The sequence below is a fragment of the Typopeltis vanoorti genome, chromosome 4, assembly GCF_054136105.1.
Source record: "Typopeltis vanoorti isolate ZY-2024b chromosome 4, IOZ_Tvanoo_1.0, whole genome shotgun sequence".
NCBI classification, from domain to species: Eukaryota; Metazoa; Arthropoda; class Arachnida; order Uropygi; family Thelyphonidae; genus Typopeltis; species Typopeltis vanoorti.
Window position 1 is genome coordinate 128352875 of NC_143552.1, and position 18674 is coordinate 128371548.

The 18674-nt window shown below is 34.7% G+C and overlaps 1 protein-coding gene across 3 annotated transcripts in view; it reads left to right on the plus strand.

Moving 5' to 3' along the window:
• The window catches only part of LOC150107668 (uncharacterized), a 32835-nt gene extending 15846 nt beyond the window's left edge, over positions 1-16989 (plus strand). For all 3 annotated transcript variants that reach the window (XM_090391998.1, XM_090391996.1, XM_090391997.1), the window contains exon 2: positions 11193-16989. In XM_090391998.1, coding sequence (XP_090248124.1) covers positions 11211-16022 — 4812 coding nt within the window. In that variant the 5' untranslated portion in view covers positions 11193-11210 and the 3' untranslated portion in view covers positions 16023-16989. The remainder of the gene's footprint in view (positions 1-11192) is intronic.
• The last annotated feature ends 1685 nt before the right edge of the window (positions 16990-18674 follow it).

Here is an 18674-nt window from a genome sequence, read left to right on the forward strand (position 1 = left end):
GACTCTCCAAGCAAAAAAATCTAGTACTCACACCCCTACTAACCACCAATTTATTCATCTTCCAGAGATAACTTCTTGTTCTGTCCCCTCTAGCTAAGTTCCTCTAGGTAAACCTGAAACATTTTCCCTGCATCAATCGTATAAAACCCTTTAAGCAACTTAAATGTTTCTATCGCATCCCCTCTTTTTCTCCTATCAACCAATTTCTGCAGTCAACACACCCTCAATCTATACTCATAGGGAACATTTCACAGGCCACTCACCATCTTGGTCATTCGTTTCCGAATCCTCTCCACTACTTCTTCATTCCCAAGAAACCCAGGGAACCATACTTGAGCACTAATCCAAATGTGGGCATATCAAGACCTTATAAAGAGGAATAACAATTTCCTTAATGTTCTTCAGTAGCCAAGTAATCTTATGGGTTAACTAAATATTTACTTTAGCAATATCCTCTAAACTTTAACTCTCTGTCTGCCACCATCCATAAATCTCTAGCTTCATCTATTTCCTGGAGTACAGTGCCATCAATATGATACATGGCTTGTAATCTATTTTTCCCAAAATGCATAACTTTACATTTCTCCACATTAAACTGACATCCATTAAATTTTTCCCATACTGACAGACTATTTAAATCGTCCTGCAAGCTCTTCACATCGCCTTTTACTCTACCTACTTTTGCATCATCAGCAAACAACTGAATATTTCTCTTTCAGGTTATTTATTTCTTATATAATTTATGTACAAATTAAACAACAATGGTCCCAGCACTGAACCTTGCGGCATACCACTAGTCACCTGTTTTTTGCCTCGATTCTGCCCCTCCATATACCACGTTTTGATATCTCCCCCAGCACTTACCCTCTTTTCCAATTAACCAGTGTCATGTCAATCCCCATTTGTTCTAATTTGCATAACTGAGTTTGATATTCTCTAAAATGCCTTTGCAAAATCCAACAGAATCATTGTGTAGCCATTTCCTTTATCCTACTCAGCTATTACTCTATTATAAAAAGTTACTAAGGCATGACAGACCCTTCACAAAGCCATGTTGACCCTCATATAGTATCATATTTTTATCTACTCATTCTTTATCTTTTTTAACCAATTTTTCTAGTACTTTTACCACAATGCCCTATATTCTGATTTGTCTATAATTTACTACTGCACTCTTAGCCCTCCCTTAAGCAAGGGAATTATTTTTTCCTCTTTCCACACTCCCTTTGAATGCTACCAGAGCTGAAATTTAAATTAAAGAGCCTAGTCAGAGGCATTGTTAGTTCCCTTGCACATTCGTGAAAAAACCCTAGTTGATATCCGATCTAATCTCACAGCTGTATTTACATCGAGATTCTGCAAGATCTTAAGAACCTCCAATTCATCCACCTCTGTTCCCATATCAATGTCTGTCGCATATGTTAAAACAGTGACCTCACTAGGATGATATACCTTTGCAAAGTGGTTGCTCAGTAACTCCACTATGTTATCTGCTTCTGTCACCTTGTGACCATTATCACTCATTAAAGTTAATCTTCCATAGTCATTCTTCCTCCTTTCTCGCCTTGTACTGTTCATGAGTTTGCTGGTCATTCTTCTCTTTATATGCTCTCCACAGTATTTCTTCTTCTGCAGCTCTTGCATAATGATATTGCTCATCCATCTAATTCCTATCTGATTAACCCTCCTTATCTTAGGTATACAATTTACTATTGCTTCCTCTAGGTAAACCTTAACTATATCCCATGCAATACTAATATCCTTACCCTGCAGTATTTTATGCTGTAGCACAGATTTAAGCTTGTCATAATCACCTGCCTTGTAGTTCCATATATACCCCCCCCCCTTCTTGACAGAATAATTCTCATGTTTTACAATTTCTGAAGTTAAGACCCCCATGGTCACTTTCACCTATAGGAGGCAATGTGGTCACCTTGGTTATGGATAGCTCTTCTGATCCTATGACTATGTCCAATACTTTCCCACCCCTAGTCCCCTCCATCACATGCTGCCTTAGGTAATTATCTCTTAGTAGATTCTTTAAAGATACTTGTGACAGTAGGATTATAAAATATATACACGTTTACACAAGAATATTATTTAATTTGCCAAATATTTCAGTCTGAATATTACAGACCATCTTTAGTGGCTACATAGGAATAGTTTTAAAAAAACAATTTGTGAATGATCAATTATTCGTATTCCACCTTGTTTTTTAAAACTATTCCTATGTAGCCACTGAAGATGGTCTGTAATATTCAGACTGAAATATTTGGCAAATTAAATAATATTCTTGTGTAAACGTGTATATATTTTATCTCTTAGTAGGTGTATAAATTCTCTTTCCTTCTTGCTATATGATCTTTCTTCCTTCCAGTCTATATTCTCCATACTTGAAGTCTCCCATAATAATCACTTGACTTGTACTCATTGTACTAATTTGACGATGCATGTCTTCCAGATCATCTGTGGAACTCTCTGGCCTATAGCAACAATTAGATGTATATTTTGTGTAACTGGCCTTAATCTCACACCAGACTACTTCAAATGAATAGCCACCTTCCCACCTATCTCTTATTCTTTTTGGCTGCAATTCATCTGCTATCATCAGCAGTACCTCCCCATCCTATTTTCCCTCTCTCTCTCTCTCTCTCTATGTTCACTGGGCATCTACAGATGCCGTATGGTCACTCCGATGCTCGGTGATGTTCCACACCAGGCCTCGCCATGTAGTCCTGTTGTTTGCTTTTCTGGCAGCCTCAACTCTCTGAAGATCAGTCACTCCACACATGCCATCCATCCATCTCATTGATGGTCTACCCCTGCCTCTTTTTCCAGGAACTTTACCTTCTATTACTGTTCTGAGAAGTCCTCCTTCCATCCTTTCTATGTATCCAAAATATTTTAACTTTCTTCTGTCAGTATCCTTAAGGAGCCTTAAAGTTCTACTAATCTTTTCTAACACCCATTCATTTGTATGCCTTTCAGTATATGATATCCTCAACAGCCTTCTGTAACACCACATCTCAAAAGAAGATATCCGTTTCTTATCTGAGTTCTTTAGGTTCCAAGTCTCTCATCCATAAGTCGCTGTTGGAAAAACAACTGCATCTAAAATCCTCAACTTTGTTCCCATGGAGATAGATCCATCCTTCCAGATTTTAGACAGGTCTCTGACTGTTGTATTAGCCATTCCTGACCTTTTTTTGACATCTTCTGAACAGCAATTCTTCACATTAATAATGGATCCCAGGTACTCAAACTTGCTGATTTCCTCAATTCTTTCTCCATTAAGATACACTTGTTTCTCAAGAGCTTCTCTGTTTGTTTTTCCTTTGAGAACCGTGATCTTTGTCTTGCTAGAATTGAGTTGAAGTCCTCTGTTATTACTGATCTTGTTAACTTTGTCAAGAATTAGTCCTAGTTCTTCCATGTCATTACAAAGGAGTACTGTATCATCAGTGTACCTCAGATTACTGATCAATCTACATCCTATCCTAATTCCTGTCCTGAGCTCATCCAATGCTTCACGCATGATGTCCTCCGCATATATACCAAACAAGTGAGGAGAAAGTAAACATCCTTGTCTAACTCCTGGTCTATCTTCCCTGAAAATACTAAATCCTTCACATTCTATCCCTGTAACTATATTATCTGCTGTTAGCCAAGTTCCTACTAATGTGTATAACTTTTGGCAAGGTTGCACTAACCAATGCCCAAAACACCTCCCTCTTTTCCTGATACTTCTGGCATTACTATATAGAAACTGCAGCATCCCTTTAGGCCCCACCCATCTTTACTTTCTGAATTGACTACCCTATTCAATATTTTTGCTTAATAGACTAGATTCCTTACTTGGTCATTCTTGCACCCACTCACTTCAGGGGTGCCTTCATACAAACTCACTTGCTTTCACACAAATTGCTTAAGTTTCTCTGAATTTGCACTTCAGCATCCTTGGTGAACAAAGCTCTCTCTCTCTCTCTCTAGACACCAAACGCCATACCGTTTTTATATGCAGTCCATCAGCATTAGACAAATCCTTCTTTCTGTCAAACACAGACCACAAATCCAACATCATTCCTTCTGCTCAATCTACATATTGACTCATTGGTTATCAATGTCCTCCCCCTCCTCAGTTCACTTCTATCAAAGCGTGGTAGGAGACTTACAATCTTCACCATCTCATTCTTCAGTTTTACCTCTTCTAACAACTCCTTTACATCCTACCTCATAGAATACTTCTCACCTCTCAAATCATTTGTACAACCAAGAGAATAATTTCCTTCCACTTACCTTTTTGCATCCGGATGGCATGGCTAATATTGTGAATTTTTGCACCCAGAAAAAAAACGATTTTGTCACGCTTTTGTTAAGTATTCCTCTGATCATTGAGTCTCTGTACATAATTTCCTCCTTGTTCTTCGGTCGGTCTTTATTATTCCTTCAGACCATCTACTTCTTTCTCTTTGCAGCCCTGCTAATCTCTTGCCATTTCTGCAGTTTTTCAGTTTCTTGCTTTGGCCTATGAAGGATAACATTCAAGCGTGCAATTTCTTTTAATAATTATTTGTTCTCCTCTATTTTCACAGCTGGATGTTTGACATTAATAACATCATTTTCTATCTTACTGTTCATACTGTCCAGTGTACTAATATTTGCTGCGTTCTCGTCACCTGACAGACACTCGCTTTTGAAACACTTAACTCTCTCTCAGGTTTCATTTTTTTTTCCTTTTTTATGCGATCCAGCATTGCTTGCCAGAGAATGTCGAGTTTAGAGCCCTTTGCTTTTGACCTTTTCTGGGTTAGGTTTCAGTAACATTCATCTGCTATATTTATTGCTTTCCCACTTACTAAGCCCACTCTGACCCCTTCACTTTCTTATCCCTGAAGCTTAACTTACTGTAATTCAGCTATCAAAATAGTGAAGTCAGATAACCAACATTCACAACTCCAACTGGTTTCCCTTTTTCAATGTTACTAACCCAGCTTGATGAAATGCGGGTATTTGCTGCAGTGATCTAACATAACAGCTCTCCAACTCTCAAAACTCCCAGTTCTAGTTTGAGATTAATAAGTTAATCTCAACTAGAACTAGATTACATCTGTTTTATGTAAACAGAATTGCTTCTCCTCATGCAAGAAAGTTTAAGTGCATTTTTGACTTGTACAAGCTTACTCCCATAAACCTGGAACCTGCATGGGGAGTTACAATTCTTTGTTTCTGGAATCCCTGAACCAGTTTCTAAGATCTTCAGGAAATATGATATAGCACCCATGCTTTTTCCTGTCAGGAAACTCTCATCATGTTACCTTCTATGAGGATAAATTGTCTCTTCCATCCATCCTAAGTGTATCCCAAATCCTTGTGATTACCATCTCTTTTACTTTGGGCAAATAGAAAATTTTGTTGAGAAAAGGCTACAGGAACATCAATTCTATATCATCTATAATAAGTCTGAGAGTATGGTTTAGCACAGCATGGAATTGACACTAATTTCCTTGTCACTTCAGATTTGAGCATTTGTTCAAAGAGTGCTGAAGTGCTAAATACATTGAACTGAAATGGCTTTCTCTGCCTAAAATTTGGAAGAATCATTCTTATTAGGCAGTGGTTTTTTAATCCCATATTGTTTATTTACTGTAATGTATTACACTAACTCTTGACATGTTTTATTAATCTCCTCTGTTGTTATTCTGTCATTTGAATTGACTTTGAATTTTAATGAAGATGATTTTTAGATTCAGATTAAAATATCGGATTTAATAAAGTTTTATTAACTTCCTGTGTTAGTGTTTTTCAGTGCTTGCTTTCTAATACCTGATCTCTATTTTATCCATTCTCCTTCCAGATATGCCATAGAAATCACCTCTCTTCTCAATAACTTAGACCATAATATTATGCAACTTCCCTCTCTCAAGAACATCCATCTCCAGCCACTCCAATCTCACACTCATAAATGGGCTCTCTTAAACTTCTATGTTTCCTTTCCTGGTCAGACTACTGCTTCCACTCTTCTAATCAAAACAGTTACTTTGAGTAAGTGATTGAAATTATCTTCACTGGAATAATGATCCTCATTTCCCAGTCCATCCAAAATTTCCACCCATTTTCCATAGTTTAATAAATTGTGTGCAAAGCACTTAAAGAAAAAAATTCAACATACTGCATTTGGCTTGAAACAAAACCTAGCTTTATACTCACTCTGATGCATGCAATACATGTAGAACAGCCTACAGTAAATCAAAATCTGACTTCATAATGGTAAACATCAGGAAATTTGCTTCCTCTCCGAATGAAAGATGTAGCTTCTGGTGGTCCCTTGAGAAAGCCATTGGATAAAACTTGTGCTCATCTTCTCTCTCTCTCTCATCCAGATTGTACCATTGGCTACAACACCCAACTTGACCCCCCCTCCTCTTCCTAGTATTGCTCATTATTGCTCTTCTGTTCCAACTGCTTTATAAATGACCAAGGTATCTGTAAAGGCTTCAGGCCTGCAGTGGCATCTCTCCAGTTGTGCACCAGAAATAACACCCAACAGCGCTGCCACTCATTCGTATACGATAACCAGACTTAGCGTCACTTTCTACATAATTTACTTGACTTCCATATGTTTTTCTTCCTCTTCCTTCTGAGTTATCGTGATTTTTCTCTTTCTTCCTTAATTTATGGAAATCAGAGTAGCATTCATTATTCCAATGCTATCTATTAGGGCCTCTTTAAACATAGCATCCCTTTTCACTCCAACTACAAACATATTGAACTTGCATCTCCTCTTCCTCATTTATTCCATGTAACTCTGTCCTGTGGAACAAACTTATCCCATGAAGTATTTGCCAACAACTACGACCTCCAATTCATCAAAAATAAATAAATAAATAAATAAAATAAAAAAAAAGGCCATTAGAATGGTTGGTGAGTGGAATGCATGGCTTTTCATTGTGTTGGACTGCAGATACAATTGAGCAAATTTAAAGCATGGTTTTGATGACCTTTGTTTGTAACATTGTGCACCTCCCTTGATGAATCTTTTGACTCCATGGAGGTATGGTGTTAACAATAATATTATTATAATAATTAAATGATAATTATAGTAATAATAGAGATTGTCAAGATCAGATGTTTCACTTTACAACAAATAGTTGAGAAATCATGGGAATATGATAAGGATCTGTACTTAAGTTTTTAGACTTGGAAAAGGCATATGACAAGGTGCCTAGAGAAAAGCTTTTCAAAATCCCTACAATTATATGGAGTAAATAGAACATTATACAGTACAATACATAGTCTATATTTAAGGTGTCAGTCAGCAGTTAGAATTGAAGGAAATACAGGAAGACGGTTTAATATAAAATCAGTGGTAAGACAAGGATGCACATTATCTCCACTCTTATTTATCATCTATATGGATCACATTATGGCAGAAAGTGGCATTAGGCCTGATATTAGAATTGAACATGTCAAACTTAGTTCTTTGCCTTATGCAGATGATGATGTACTTCTAAACACATTTAGTGCAAGTGTCCAAGATTCTCTAACTAAATTGAATAACTGTAACAAATTTGGCATCCTGCATAGAAAACTTCAGCTGCATTCTGAATGGAAATCCTATTATCATTATTATTATCCTATTATTATCGAGCCAAAGACTCGTCTAGGAAGTGCTTTGTCATACACACACACAGCCAGTGGCGCACTCAGGATTTAACCTTGGGGGGGGGAGTTGAGTAGACGTTTTGCGAATACACACTACACATCGCATACGACCTACAACTGAGCATCTGCAGTGATCGCTAATTCATAAGTAGCACACAACATAAATAAAAAAGTGAATTTTAATTAGGAAAAGATTTTTGGAAATTTTTCTTGTGTTTTTTCCTTTTCTTTGGGGGGTGCCCGGGCCCCTTGCCCCCCCCCCCCCTCTGGGTGCGCCACTGCACACAGCTCATCATACTTTGACTTAAACATTCAAATACTCTGCAGATATTGCATTGAATGCATATCTGCACGATAAGTTGATATTGCATTCAATGCAATATCAACTTATCATTATTAAATGGATAAGAATCCTATTTTGTTATATAGCCAGTAAGTGAAACTCAAGATCGAGAACTACGATCTAAGAGTTTCAATGCCGAAAAACTATCGGCGAAGGCAATTCGAAGCAAAGGTGGAGCAATTTTGCTCCACCTTTGCTTCGAATTGCCTTCGCCGATAGTTTTTCGGCATTGAAACTCTTAGATCGTAGTTCTCGATCTTGAGTTTCACTTACTGGCTATATAACAAAATAGGATTCTTATCCATTTAATAACTATTAAATTGCCAGAAAACTAGCCTTTTGGCTTTTAATTTTAATCAACTTATCATGTTGTAATCTAACAAAAGCCTTTGCAAAATATAAGTATACTACTCTGTTCCATATCCTTTATCCAATATAGCTGTCATCTTATTTAATAAGTAAGTAGATTTTGAAAGTTTTTCTACTTGGTTATACTATAAATTAAAGGTCCAAGAAATTATATTCTTGGTTTAATCCTTTATCCAAGTGTAAACAAACAAAGTTTGCACGTGAAGTAAATTCATGACTGGGAAACTCGTATATAGAGACTAATTACTTCGCATTACTTGCCTTAGTATCCCATAATGCAAAGCACATATACTTACAGATATGTATAATACTATGCATTATGGGAGGGGTCACTACCCAGACCAGTTTCGACCTTTACTGAGGTCTCATCAGTGGGAGCCAGACCTAGAAGTGATACAAAGGTTGAAGTAATGCAGAAGTCATATTTCCATATACAAGTAGCCAAAAGGTCACACCTTATTACTAAAATACTCTGGATTAGAGGTAGATGTTGAAAGTTTTTCTGCTTGGTTATACTATAAATTAAAGATGCGAAGAAATTATATCCTTGAATAAAGGATTAAGCCGAGAATATAATTCATGGTATATATATTTAGATATACCACTGTTGTAAACCTGATTCTCACTAACCTTTCCAATACTAACCACTATACTTGACACATACATTGGCTATAATTTGAAGTTCTTATAAACTTACTATAGAACACGTAAAATATTTCAGCTATTTAGGCACAATTTTTAGTGAAGATGGAAAATTAAATCTGAAAATTGACAACAGAATAAGCATAGCTGGTATGGTGGGTAGCCAGCTAAATAAATTTATATGGAATAACAGAGAAATTATCCAAAACACCAAACTAGTAGTATACAAGACAGTTTTCAAACCAGTTTTAAGTAATGGATCTAAGAGTTGGGTTAGAAATAAAGCAGTTGATCAAACACTAGAGACCACAGATATTGAGAGTTCTGAGAAAAATTAGGGAAGTGAACCGATGTCATCAGTGGCAGAATCATATTAAAAATGAAAATATTAGAAAGGAACTTGACATTATTAGCATTCAAGAATGTGTCAGCAGAGCTAGACCAAAGTCTAGGTCGATTGATTCATTCAGAAGTGCCTTGGAAGCACAAAATTTGGATATGATATGACAGGATTGGAGTGCTCACAAGTGATAGACTAATTTGGAAGAAAATTGTTGATAGGAAATTAATAATAATGTAAAATTAATCATCTAGTGTTGTTATAGTATCCTGAACACCCCTTCAGGATACATATCAGGAAGTCAGTGATGATGATGAATTTATTATATATATATATATATATATATAATAAATGTGACTTCTCCAGAAGAAGAAGAAAGATAGGTTGCAGCTTGAATAGAAGAATTGCTATTCTCTTTTAATACTTTTTTGTTTCCATGGTAGGCAGAGCTCCTTTAGCCTTAACTAACTTTTGAAGATTGGTATGTAGCCACTCTCTGTCCTTCAGACATTTGTTGATAGTGAGCCTGAAACATCCCCTGAAAAGTTTTGATTTTTATTTTTTTGAAGGGGGAGAGGGGAGTTCAGCAGCTAATTGCCAGCATTTTGTGGTCTAAATCCTAATGTTCTATGACTGATTTTCTTGAGATGCGAGATTAAAAATTAGTTTTCAGGAAGGAAACCTACTAGTCCATTAACTTGGAACTGGGTGAATAAATAAAAAAAATAATTACTCAGAAACAAGAAACAGACTTTCTTTGGGTGGCCTGTCACAATGAATGCAAAAACAACATTCCTGCATAGTTACAGTCACCAGAAGATTTGTTAGGTAACAAATATCATTGTCTTGAAGGAGAGGTGATGATGATGCACTGCAGTGCCCTGCATATTAGTGTAACTGCACTCCAGGAAGTGGAGTAGGCAAAAGGATCTTAGGTGGTAAAATTCAACAGACAGTGAAAATTCAAAATTTTGGTCTCCACACTCCAAATACTGTTTATTATAAACTCATTCGGGAGGTTCCCAAATGCAAAGGACCGAATTGAAGAGGAGGAGAAACTAGATTCAAGAAAATCTTTTTCATTTCATCATGAATATCACTCATGAAAGTTGTAAACCTATTGTACATTAATACCATGAATGGATTTAGGGCTAGATAACTCTTAGCACATTCTGGAAACTCTATCCTAAAGAACACAATAGTTTTTCAGTTCACTTTGGATTGCCAATAAGCAAAGTGGTCTCGTACTATGCAATGAAAATCATCCATCGCTACACTATTGCCACTACAAATCTGCTACACATTTACAGTTTGTAACGAATCTACCAATTGTTTTTTTGTTTCTAACAGAATTATTTAAGGGCTCCATAGCTCAGCTTGGTTGGAAGGGCTTTTTCAGCTAAAGATGAGTTAGCTGGTCTCATGCTGAGGTCCCCTTTCCCCAGAAATGTATGTTTTTCATCCCTGTAAATAGGCAAGCCAACTGGAAGAACACACACACACATGCACAACTTACAGATAAAATATTTCATTGGTCATAAGATTATGACATAAATTAAAGTTTTGAAAACCAAGGATACTTCGTAGGTCATATTTAAAGGCCCCGAAATGAAATATTTATGTAATAAAACTAGCTTATTTGTTAAGCAGTGGTTCTCAAACCTTGGTTGGTAATTGTAAAGGCCATGTAATTCCAGCGATGTAACTTTGTTAATTTCTGAGAAATAATTGCCTTTTATGTGTTTATGCATTATTATTAATTTAACTTCAAAAATCTGTTTAAAAACTATCCTCTCTTTATGGTATTTGGATATATTAAGGCTTTCTGTTTTTCAGTGTTCATGCTAGATAACAATGGAGACCTGCCATTTCCCTGCAGCAGAAAATGATTCAGAGTTACCCATTCTTTCTTCTTCTAAATTATTAATTCAGCGATTTCTTCTGAAGGCTGCTTCTGAAGAACATTCCAAAATGAAGAATGAAATTGGTATAGTAAGTGAACTTGTGAAATCTTCAGGAAATATTAAAGAAACAAGAGATGAAAGTTCTGAACATCAGTTGCCTCTGGCTAGTAATGAAGGGAAAGGAAATTCACAGAAATTATCTGGAAATAAATGTAATGAATATCAGTTCCATTTGAAGTCATATCATATTGTTAACAAGTGCCAAGGACAAAAAATGTATAAATGTGATATTTGTAGTGGAGAATATCGCCATGCATTTAGTTTAAAAAGGCACTATATTCGTAGTCATATTAATTATAATTACTTGTCTGAAGCAGACATTTCCAACTGTAATATTAGTGTAAATTCAAAACATTTAACTAAGAATTTAAATGAAAATAATAAGCATTTAGCTCAGAATAAGCTGGAAATTCAGCAAAGTACAGACTCTACAGGACTTAATAATAGCAGTAGCAGCAGTAATTTAAGCAGCACTCCAAGCGTTAACTTTCCTGGTCTGTATCGCTGTCACCTGTGCTCTAAACTTTTTGATGAAACTTTGGAATTAAAGAATCACATAATTAATCATCCATCTAGTGCTACTCAGAAGCAGTTTTTTTGCAAACACTGTGATATGGCTTTCACTCATAATCAGAACCTGGTTCGTCATTTATCAGTGCATTCTAATAACAAAACATATAGTTGTAAATATTGTGCAAAGTATTTTCCAAGCTCAACAAAATTGAAGAGGCATGAAAATACACATGAAGGAATGAAGTCATATCAGTGTAATTACTGTACTGAAGTATTTAGCCAAAGTATAAGAAAACATGTTCAGAGACACCATCCAGAAAATTATCATCCTTGCTCATTTTGTTCCAAGTTTCTGTCTTCTAGTGCACAGCTCAAATTGCACATATCAGAAGTACATAATAAAGATTTAACCTCCAGTTCTGTAAGAAAACAGATCTGTGAAAATTCTAGTAAAAATGTTAAATTAGACTCACAAAAATTAGTTGATTCTCTTGCCAGTTTAAAATATGCCTGTACAGTTTGTAGGAAACGCTTTACTACATATGTTAGTATGTGCCGTCATCGGCGTCATGCTCATCAGCCTTACCACACCAAGAAAACAAAACATTTTAGGAGTAATACTCTTTCTGATAGATTTGATATTGATGAGACATGTAATCGCAGAACAGACATTCCAGAAGCTGAATTCTACCTGACAGTGGCTGACAGGATATCAGATAATCTGCTGAATTATATTGATGGTAGAACTTTTGATTTTAATCATAGTAACTTATTGGATAATAGTGACAGCACACGATATATGATGCAGTGTACTGAAAATAAGGAGAATACAGTTTCCTGGGCAATGTATAATTTCCCACCTGACTTCAATCCTCAAAGAATTCAGAACATAGAATCAGTAAAGGAATTATCAAGAGCAAATGAAAATGTGGATATTGATATTTCTGAATGTTCAGATTTACAGAATTCTTCGACAGATTCTTCAGTTAATATTTGCAAGTTGAATGTTCAAGTTGATTCTCTTCATTCAGAAGTTGTGCAGAATGAAGATCAGATGATCAGCTATTCTGCTGATCAAATGGAAGAAGATATAGCAAAAAAACATGAAGCGTTATCATTGATTTATATTTGCTGTGCTTGTTCAGAAAAATTTACATCCCTTCAAGCAATTGAAGAACACAAGATAAACAATCATCCAAATGTTTATTGCACTCATATCGAAGTGGATGATCATAATGTTCCACCTGAAATATGTGTAAACTTTTGCAGTTCTGTTGGAGTTCTGCAGAACTGTATTGTTCCTCCTGCTATTTTTCCAACATCTCAAAACTTGACATGTACGAAGTGTAATGAAATATTTAATTGTGTTCCAGATTTACATCAGCATATACTAGAGTGTGGAAAGGATTCAGAATTTGAGGTTCAAAGCTCACACAATACAAATGTAGGTGAAAAAAAGTGTTACATCAGGAAAAGTAAAATTTATTATAAAAATTTTCAGAGTTTGAAAAATTTCAGAAGGTGGCATTCAAAGAATTTTGAGAAATTTATTAAAAGGGATACAAATTCTGATTTACAGTTAGTAAATTCAGGACAGAAAAGAAATGAAAAACACTTATTTTACTGCAGTGATTGTTGCACCTCCTTCAAAAAGCAGTCAGAATTTGAAAGACACGAAATATATTGTCTACATAAAAGAAATAAAGGAAAGAAGTTCAAAAGAGTTAAAAGTCGTAAACATATTCAAAGTACTGTGTGTCCTGACTGCAAACATTCATTTTTATATGTTGCAAGTCTTAAAAAGCATATCAAAGATGGTTGTCCAAATGTAAAAGAAATTGGCAAGAAATCTAGTAAGCACAGAGCAAAACATGCCCTGAGTAATACATCGAAACCAAAAAAAAATAAAGCAATATTTCTGAAGGATATTGTTACAGAAAAGAAAGAAAATTCTTGCAGAGACCAACTCAAAATTGAAACTGGTGTTGTTTCCAATGATACACTGAATTTAACTTCAGTTTCTACTTTACCTCAGCAGTCAGAAAATGCTGTAGACCTTTTATCTCTTGCAAATTCTTCATATCCAGAAGACAAATCTGATTCATTACCTATGCCTTTATCTCCTCCTCCTCCTCCTGCAGATGAAGGTAATGTACCTGTCAAGCAATCCCCACCCTGTTCTCTTTCCTCTACAGAAGGCATGTGCTTGTATTCATCCCAGGAGCATGCTGTTCACTCCCTGTCTTCACTGTATTCACCAAATAAGGAACTCCAAGAAGAAGAAGAAATTTCTAATCTTACTGAATTTTCTCAGCTACTTCATGATGTTACAGTTTCCCATTTTAGGTTGAAATCAGAATCTGTGCCAGAAATCATGGAACAAAATCAGGATAATACTGACACAGTTATGCCAACTGAACCAGAGAAAGTTGATACTTCTAAAGAAAACGTGTTAGCAATAAAAAATGAAAATAATGAAGAAATAAAACCTGATATTTTGCCAGCCTGTAAAAACAAGCAGCTAAATCATCACTTTTGTCCGCATTGCCTTCGTAATTTTTCATATTTGGCTAACTACAAAAAGCACATGAGAGAAGGTTGTCTCATAAAAAAGCAGCTAGAAGAGGGAGGAGTTACTCCATTAAATGATGCTGATTGTACCGAAGAATCATCTGCATATTCACAAATCAGAGGAAAAATTGAGTCAACAGTTATTACTCTCTTTAGAAAACAGTCTAAGCAGTCTGAATTAATGAATAGTACACTTTCATCTAAAACCAATAATACACCACGCTTTCAAACATTTTCTTGCAAAATATGTCATAAAATCTTTTTATCTTATTTCAAAATGTTGCAACATAGACTCTCTCATAAACTGCAGTCAGATGGTGCCTCCTCAGTTGTAAAGATAAACTCAGGAGAAGTAGACCAACTAGAAGAAAATCTAGTGAAGGAAGAAAATTTTATTGGAGACAAAAGTGATAATTTAAATCTTATTAATGAGACAACTTCATCAAATTCATTACCAGTTACAGCAAGTAATAAATTGCTTGACATTTCTGGTAGCTCATCAGAGAAGACCAAAGTTCTTGATAAAACATTTAACACAGAAATTTCTGAATCGCCTGATTCCATCGAATTAGAGAGTAACTTAGTTAATTGTAGTAATGTACATAATTTAACATCATTGAAAAACTTGGATAAAAGATTATACACTCAAGAAAGTTTTGTGCAATCTTCTGATGAGATCAATTCTGAATCATTATTAACTGAAAAGTTGGTTGTAGAGGACTGTACTTTTAAAAAGGAAATGCCACCTGAATATGTTGAAAATGTTATTAAAAAGAATCAGAAACGCACATGTGATAAACGTGATGCATTCATTAGGAACAAATCCAACAAAAATTCTAATAAGTCTGATTATGAAGTCTCATTAACTCCTTCCCAAGTTGCTTCACAACCCCAAATCAGAATAAAAAGAGACCATAGTAGCATTATTGATATAGTTGATGATTCCATCACCATGTATAACAAGAAAAGACAAGTAAAGAAAGAAACAGAAGTATGTGCAAAACGAAGATTGGAATCTGGACCTTCTAAAACATTAAAATCTACAACACCCCCTAAAACAAAAATGAAAAAAAAAGGGTTAAAGTGTTCGAATGAAAGCATTTCAGGAAAATATGATATTGCATGTGCCAAGAAATGTAATGAAAAATCAACCCAAATAATTAAATTAAAAACTACTAACCGAAAAGCTCAAACTAATGATGCTGTTCCTAAAACAAGCAAAGGCAATACAAAAATGAAACACATACTGCGACGAGCTAATAAGGTAAGTGACAAGCTACATAATTCCAAGGGTGAGGTTTCAACTAAAAAGAATACAGCCTCCAAAAATACTGCTTCAAAGATCCAGGTAAGCACCAAAAAAATGTCCCCAAAAATTTTGTCCAAAACTGGTGTCAGTGCTAAAATAAATACAAAAACAAGTTCACGATACAAAAAACGCAATAAAGCACCTACAAAAAGTGGAATTTCAAAAACTGTAAAATTGAAAGTTACCCGAAAGTCAGTCAAATGTGAGGTGTGCTCAAAAGCGTTTTCATGTGAACTATACAAGAATCATCATCATAGACTAGCTCATTTAAATACTAAATACGCTAAGAAAGGTGCGAAAAAAAGATAAAAAAATGTATTGGTGCTTCCATAAATACTATATTCTAGTGATTACCTAATTTTATTTATGATTTGTTAATATTTTGATTATGCTAAACTAAAGGTACAGGTCTTACAGCTCTTGAACAGGCTTGCTTTTGATAGTATAATGTATTTATTTTTAATACAAAATAATAAGACAGTTGAGCATTATTTTTGAGATGTTAATGAAAAATGTTTATATAATATTTTATATATATATCGCTGTAAATATTTATAAAATTCTGTTAGAAGAGCTGTAATCTTTAACAGCAATTATATACGACAAGTGCTGTTATCATATGTAGTAAGTTAATCAATTAAGCCTGTATATTAGGAACTTTAACTATCTTGACTCTCTCCAGAGTTGCCTGTAATATTGCCTTTGTAAAGAATAAACAATTGTTGTTATAAATGAAATTTGATAACGATTAGCATTCCTTTGTAATTAAGTTTGTAAAGGGAAAGTTTATAAACTCATTGCTAATGTACTATAACTTTTATAGATATATATCTCTCTCTCATGCAGTAAGACCTCCATAACCTATGTGATAGATGCCTAATGGTTTCTCCTTTACTGTCAATAGAAACTGATTCATTTAGATTTTACTTGTGTGTGTGTATATATATAATTTTTAATATTTATATATACATGATGTAGCTTTTCATATTATACATATAGGAGTTCTCTGTATAGAAATTTTTGGTAGTGATATCTGCAGAAAACTATATATATATATATATATAGTGTCTGTGTTCAAAGATATTATTCTTATATGTAAAGTTAATTACTAAATAGTTTTTTGCATCTGTGCCTTTTTATATTTCTGAGTCATTTTGTAATATATACAGATTTACATTATTAATATATGGATAAATTATATATGCTGTTGCATATACAATATTTTCAACCTTAAATTATCATTTAAAAATCATTAATAAAGAATATGGTGTCTGTTTTCAGGAATATGTTAATTATAATTTTAGAAAATCATACATATTTCAGATCATGTAGTTTTGCTTTAATCATGGAATTAACAATTTCATTGAGATTTTAAATTATGATTCTTTCAGTGACCTTCATATCACTCTTGAAGGTTGTATGTAGGAACAGGCCTAGACATTTTTTGCTTGAAATGAAGTATAATATGCTAGAGGTGCCATTAGAAGATTATTACTTTCTATTGAATCATCATTCTGAAGTCATTTCAATTTTTGCACTGCAGAATCTAATCTACAACTGAGGTTTGAAACTCTGAGGTGTTCCCCATATAGAAGTGGGCACACTTAATGCTTGAAGGCAAGACACTTTTTGAGATGATAAAGATTGCAGTGACATTTTTCTAGTAGAAGAGCTCAGTATCATAGCAATTTGCTTAAGGATTTGAACATCTAATTTAATGTTTCACTGAAATTTAGGAAGCAACTGCTTATGATGCTCCTCTTCCCTATGGATTCTATTCAATGTTTTGAAGACATTATCTTACAACTTTCAGTATTGTTTGATTTTGCAAATTTAGTAATGTATCATATAGTTTCATTTTATGATTATACCTTGATACAACAATATATAAGCAGTGATACCAAACACTTTGAAATTAAAGACAAAATTAATTTTTTTGTTTGTTATTATTAACAGGTAAGTTTCTCAGTATGTTAAGAGCACTTTTGCAGAAAAAATTTTTGTAAGTTTGAACTATTATTATTATTCTGGACCTCCAAGGATCACAGGACTCATTTGAAGCCTACCTTAGACAATGCAGTCTATCATACCACTTATTAACCTCATTTACTCTTTGCATCCCTCACAAGTATTGCAGTTCCTGCTCCTCTCACCTTTTATGCAAAAAAAAACAAAAAAAAAACTGCTACTTCCTTTTTCAGCTTCCTGAGATTGGTTGCTTATCCTTGTTCCTTTCCCCCGCATGTGAAAAAATCTCTCCATTGTCAGTCCCGTAAATGCTTCTCGGTATGTCTCAATCATATCTCCCCTTCATTTTCTATCCACCAAACTCTGCAAATTTCATGTCCTCGGTCTATTTTTATAGCCAACATAGTACAGTCTTGATATAATTTTTGTTATCTGCTCTGTACCTTTTCCAAAATTACTTAATCTCTTTCATATCTCACTTTCCAGATATTGAGCATATTAATTCAGATGGGGTTTCATACAGTAGCACCACCACTCTTTTATTTCTACTAGTTAATGTCCTCAGTACTGCAGCAGTTCTCTGGGTTGTCTTCACAACCTTTGTAGTGTACTTCACGGTGTCCTCTGTACTCTTCCTGCTTCAATCTTCTATCTATAATCACCTTAAGATCCCTTGCTTCTGCCACTTATTCTTGTATAACTCCAAAAAAGTGATTATGATGCATCCCTTCTATGTATTTCACCTTACATTTAGCTGAATTAAATTGACATCCCCATTTATTTGCTCAACTTTTCAGCTTATTCAAATCCTCAGTGCCACAACATCAGCACTATTATTAATAACCTTCCCAAGCTACACTCATCTGCAAACAACTGAATATCTCAATGTAATCCAATGATAATATCATTGACATAATGATTGAGCAGCAACAAACCCAGTACTGAACTCTGTAGAACTCCATATTATGCTTTCAATCTATCAGAAAGCCAGTT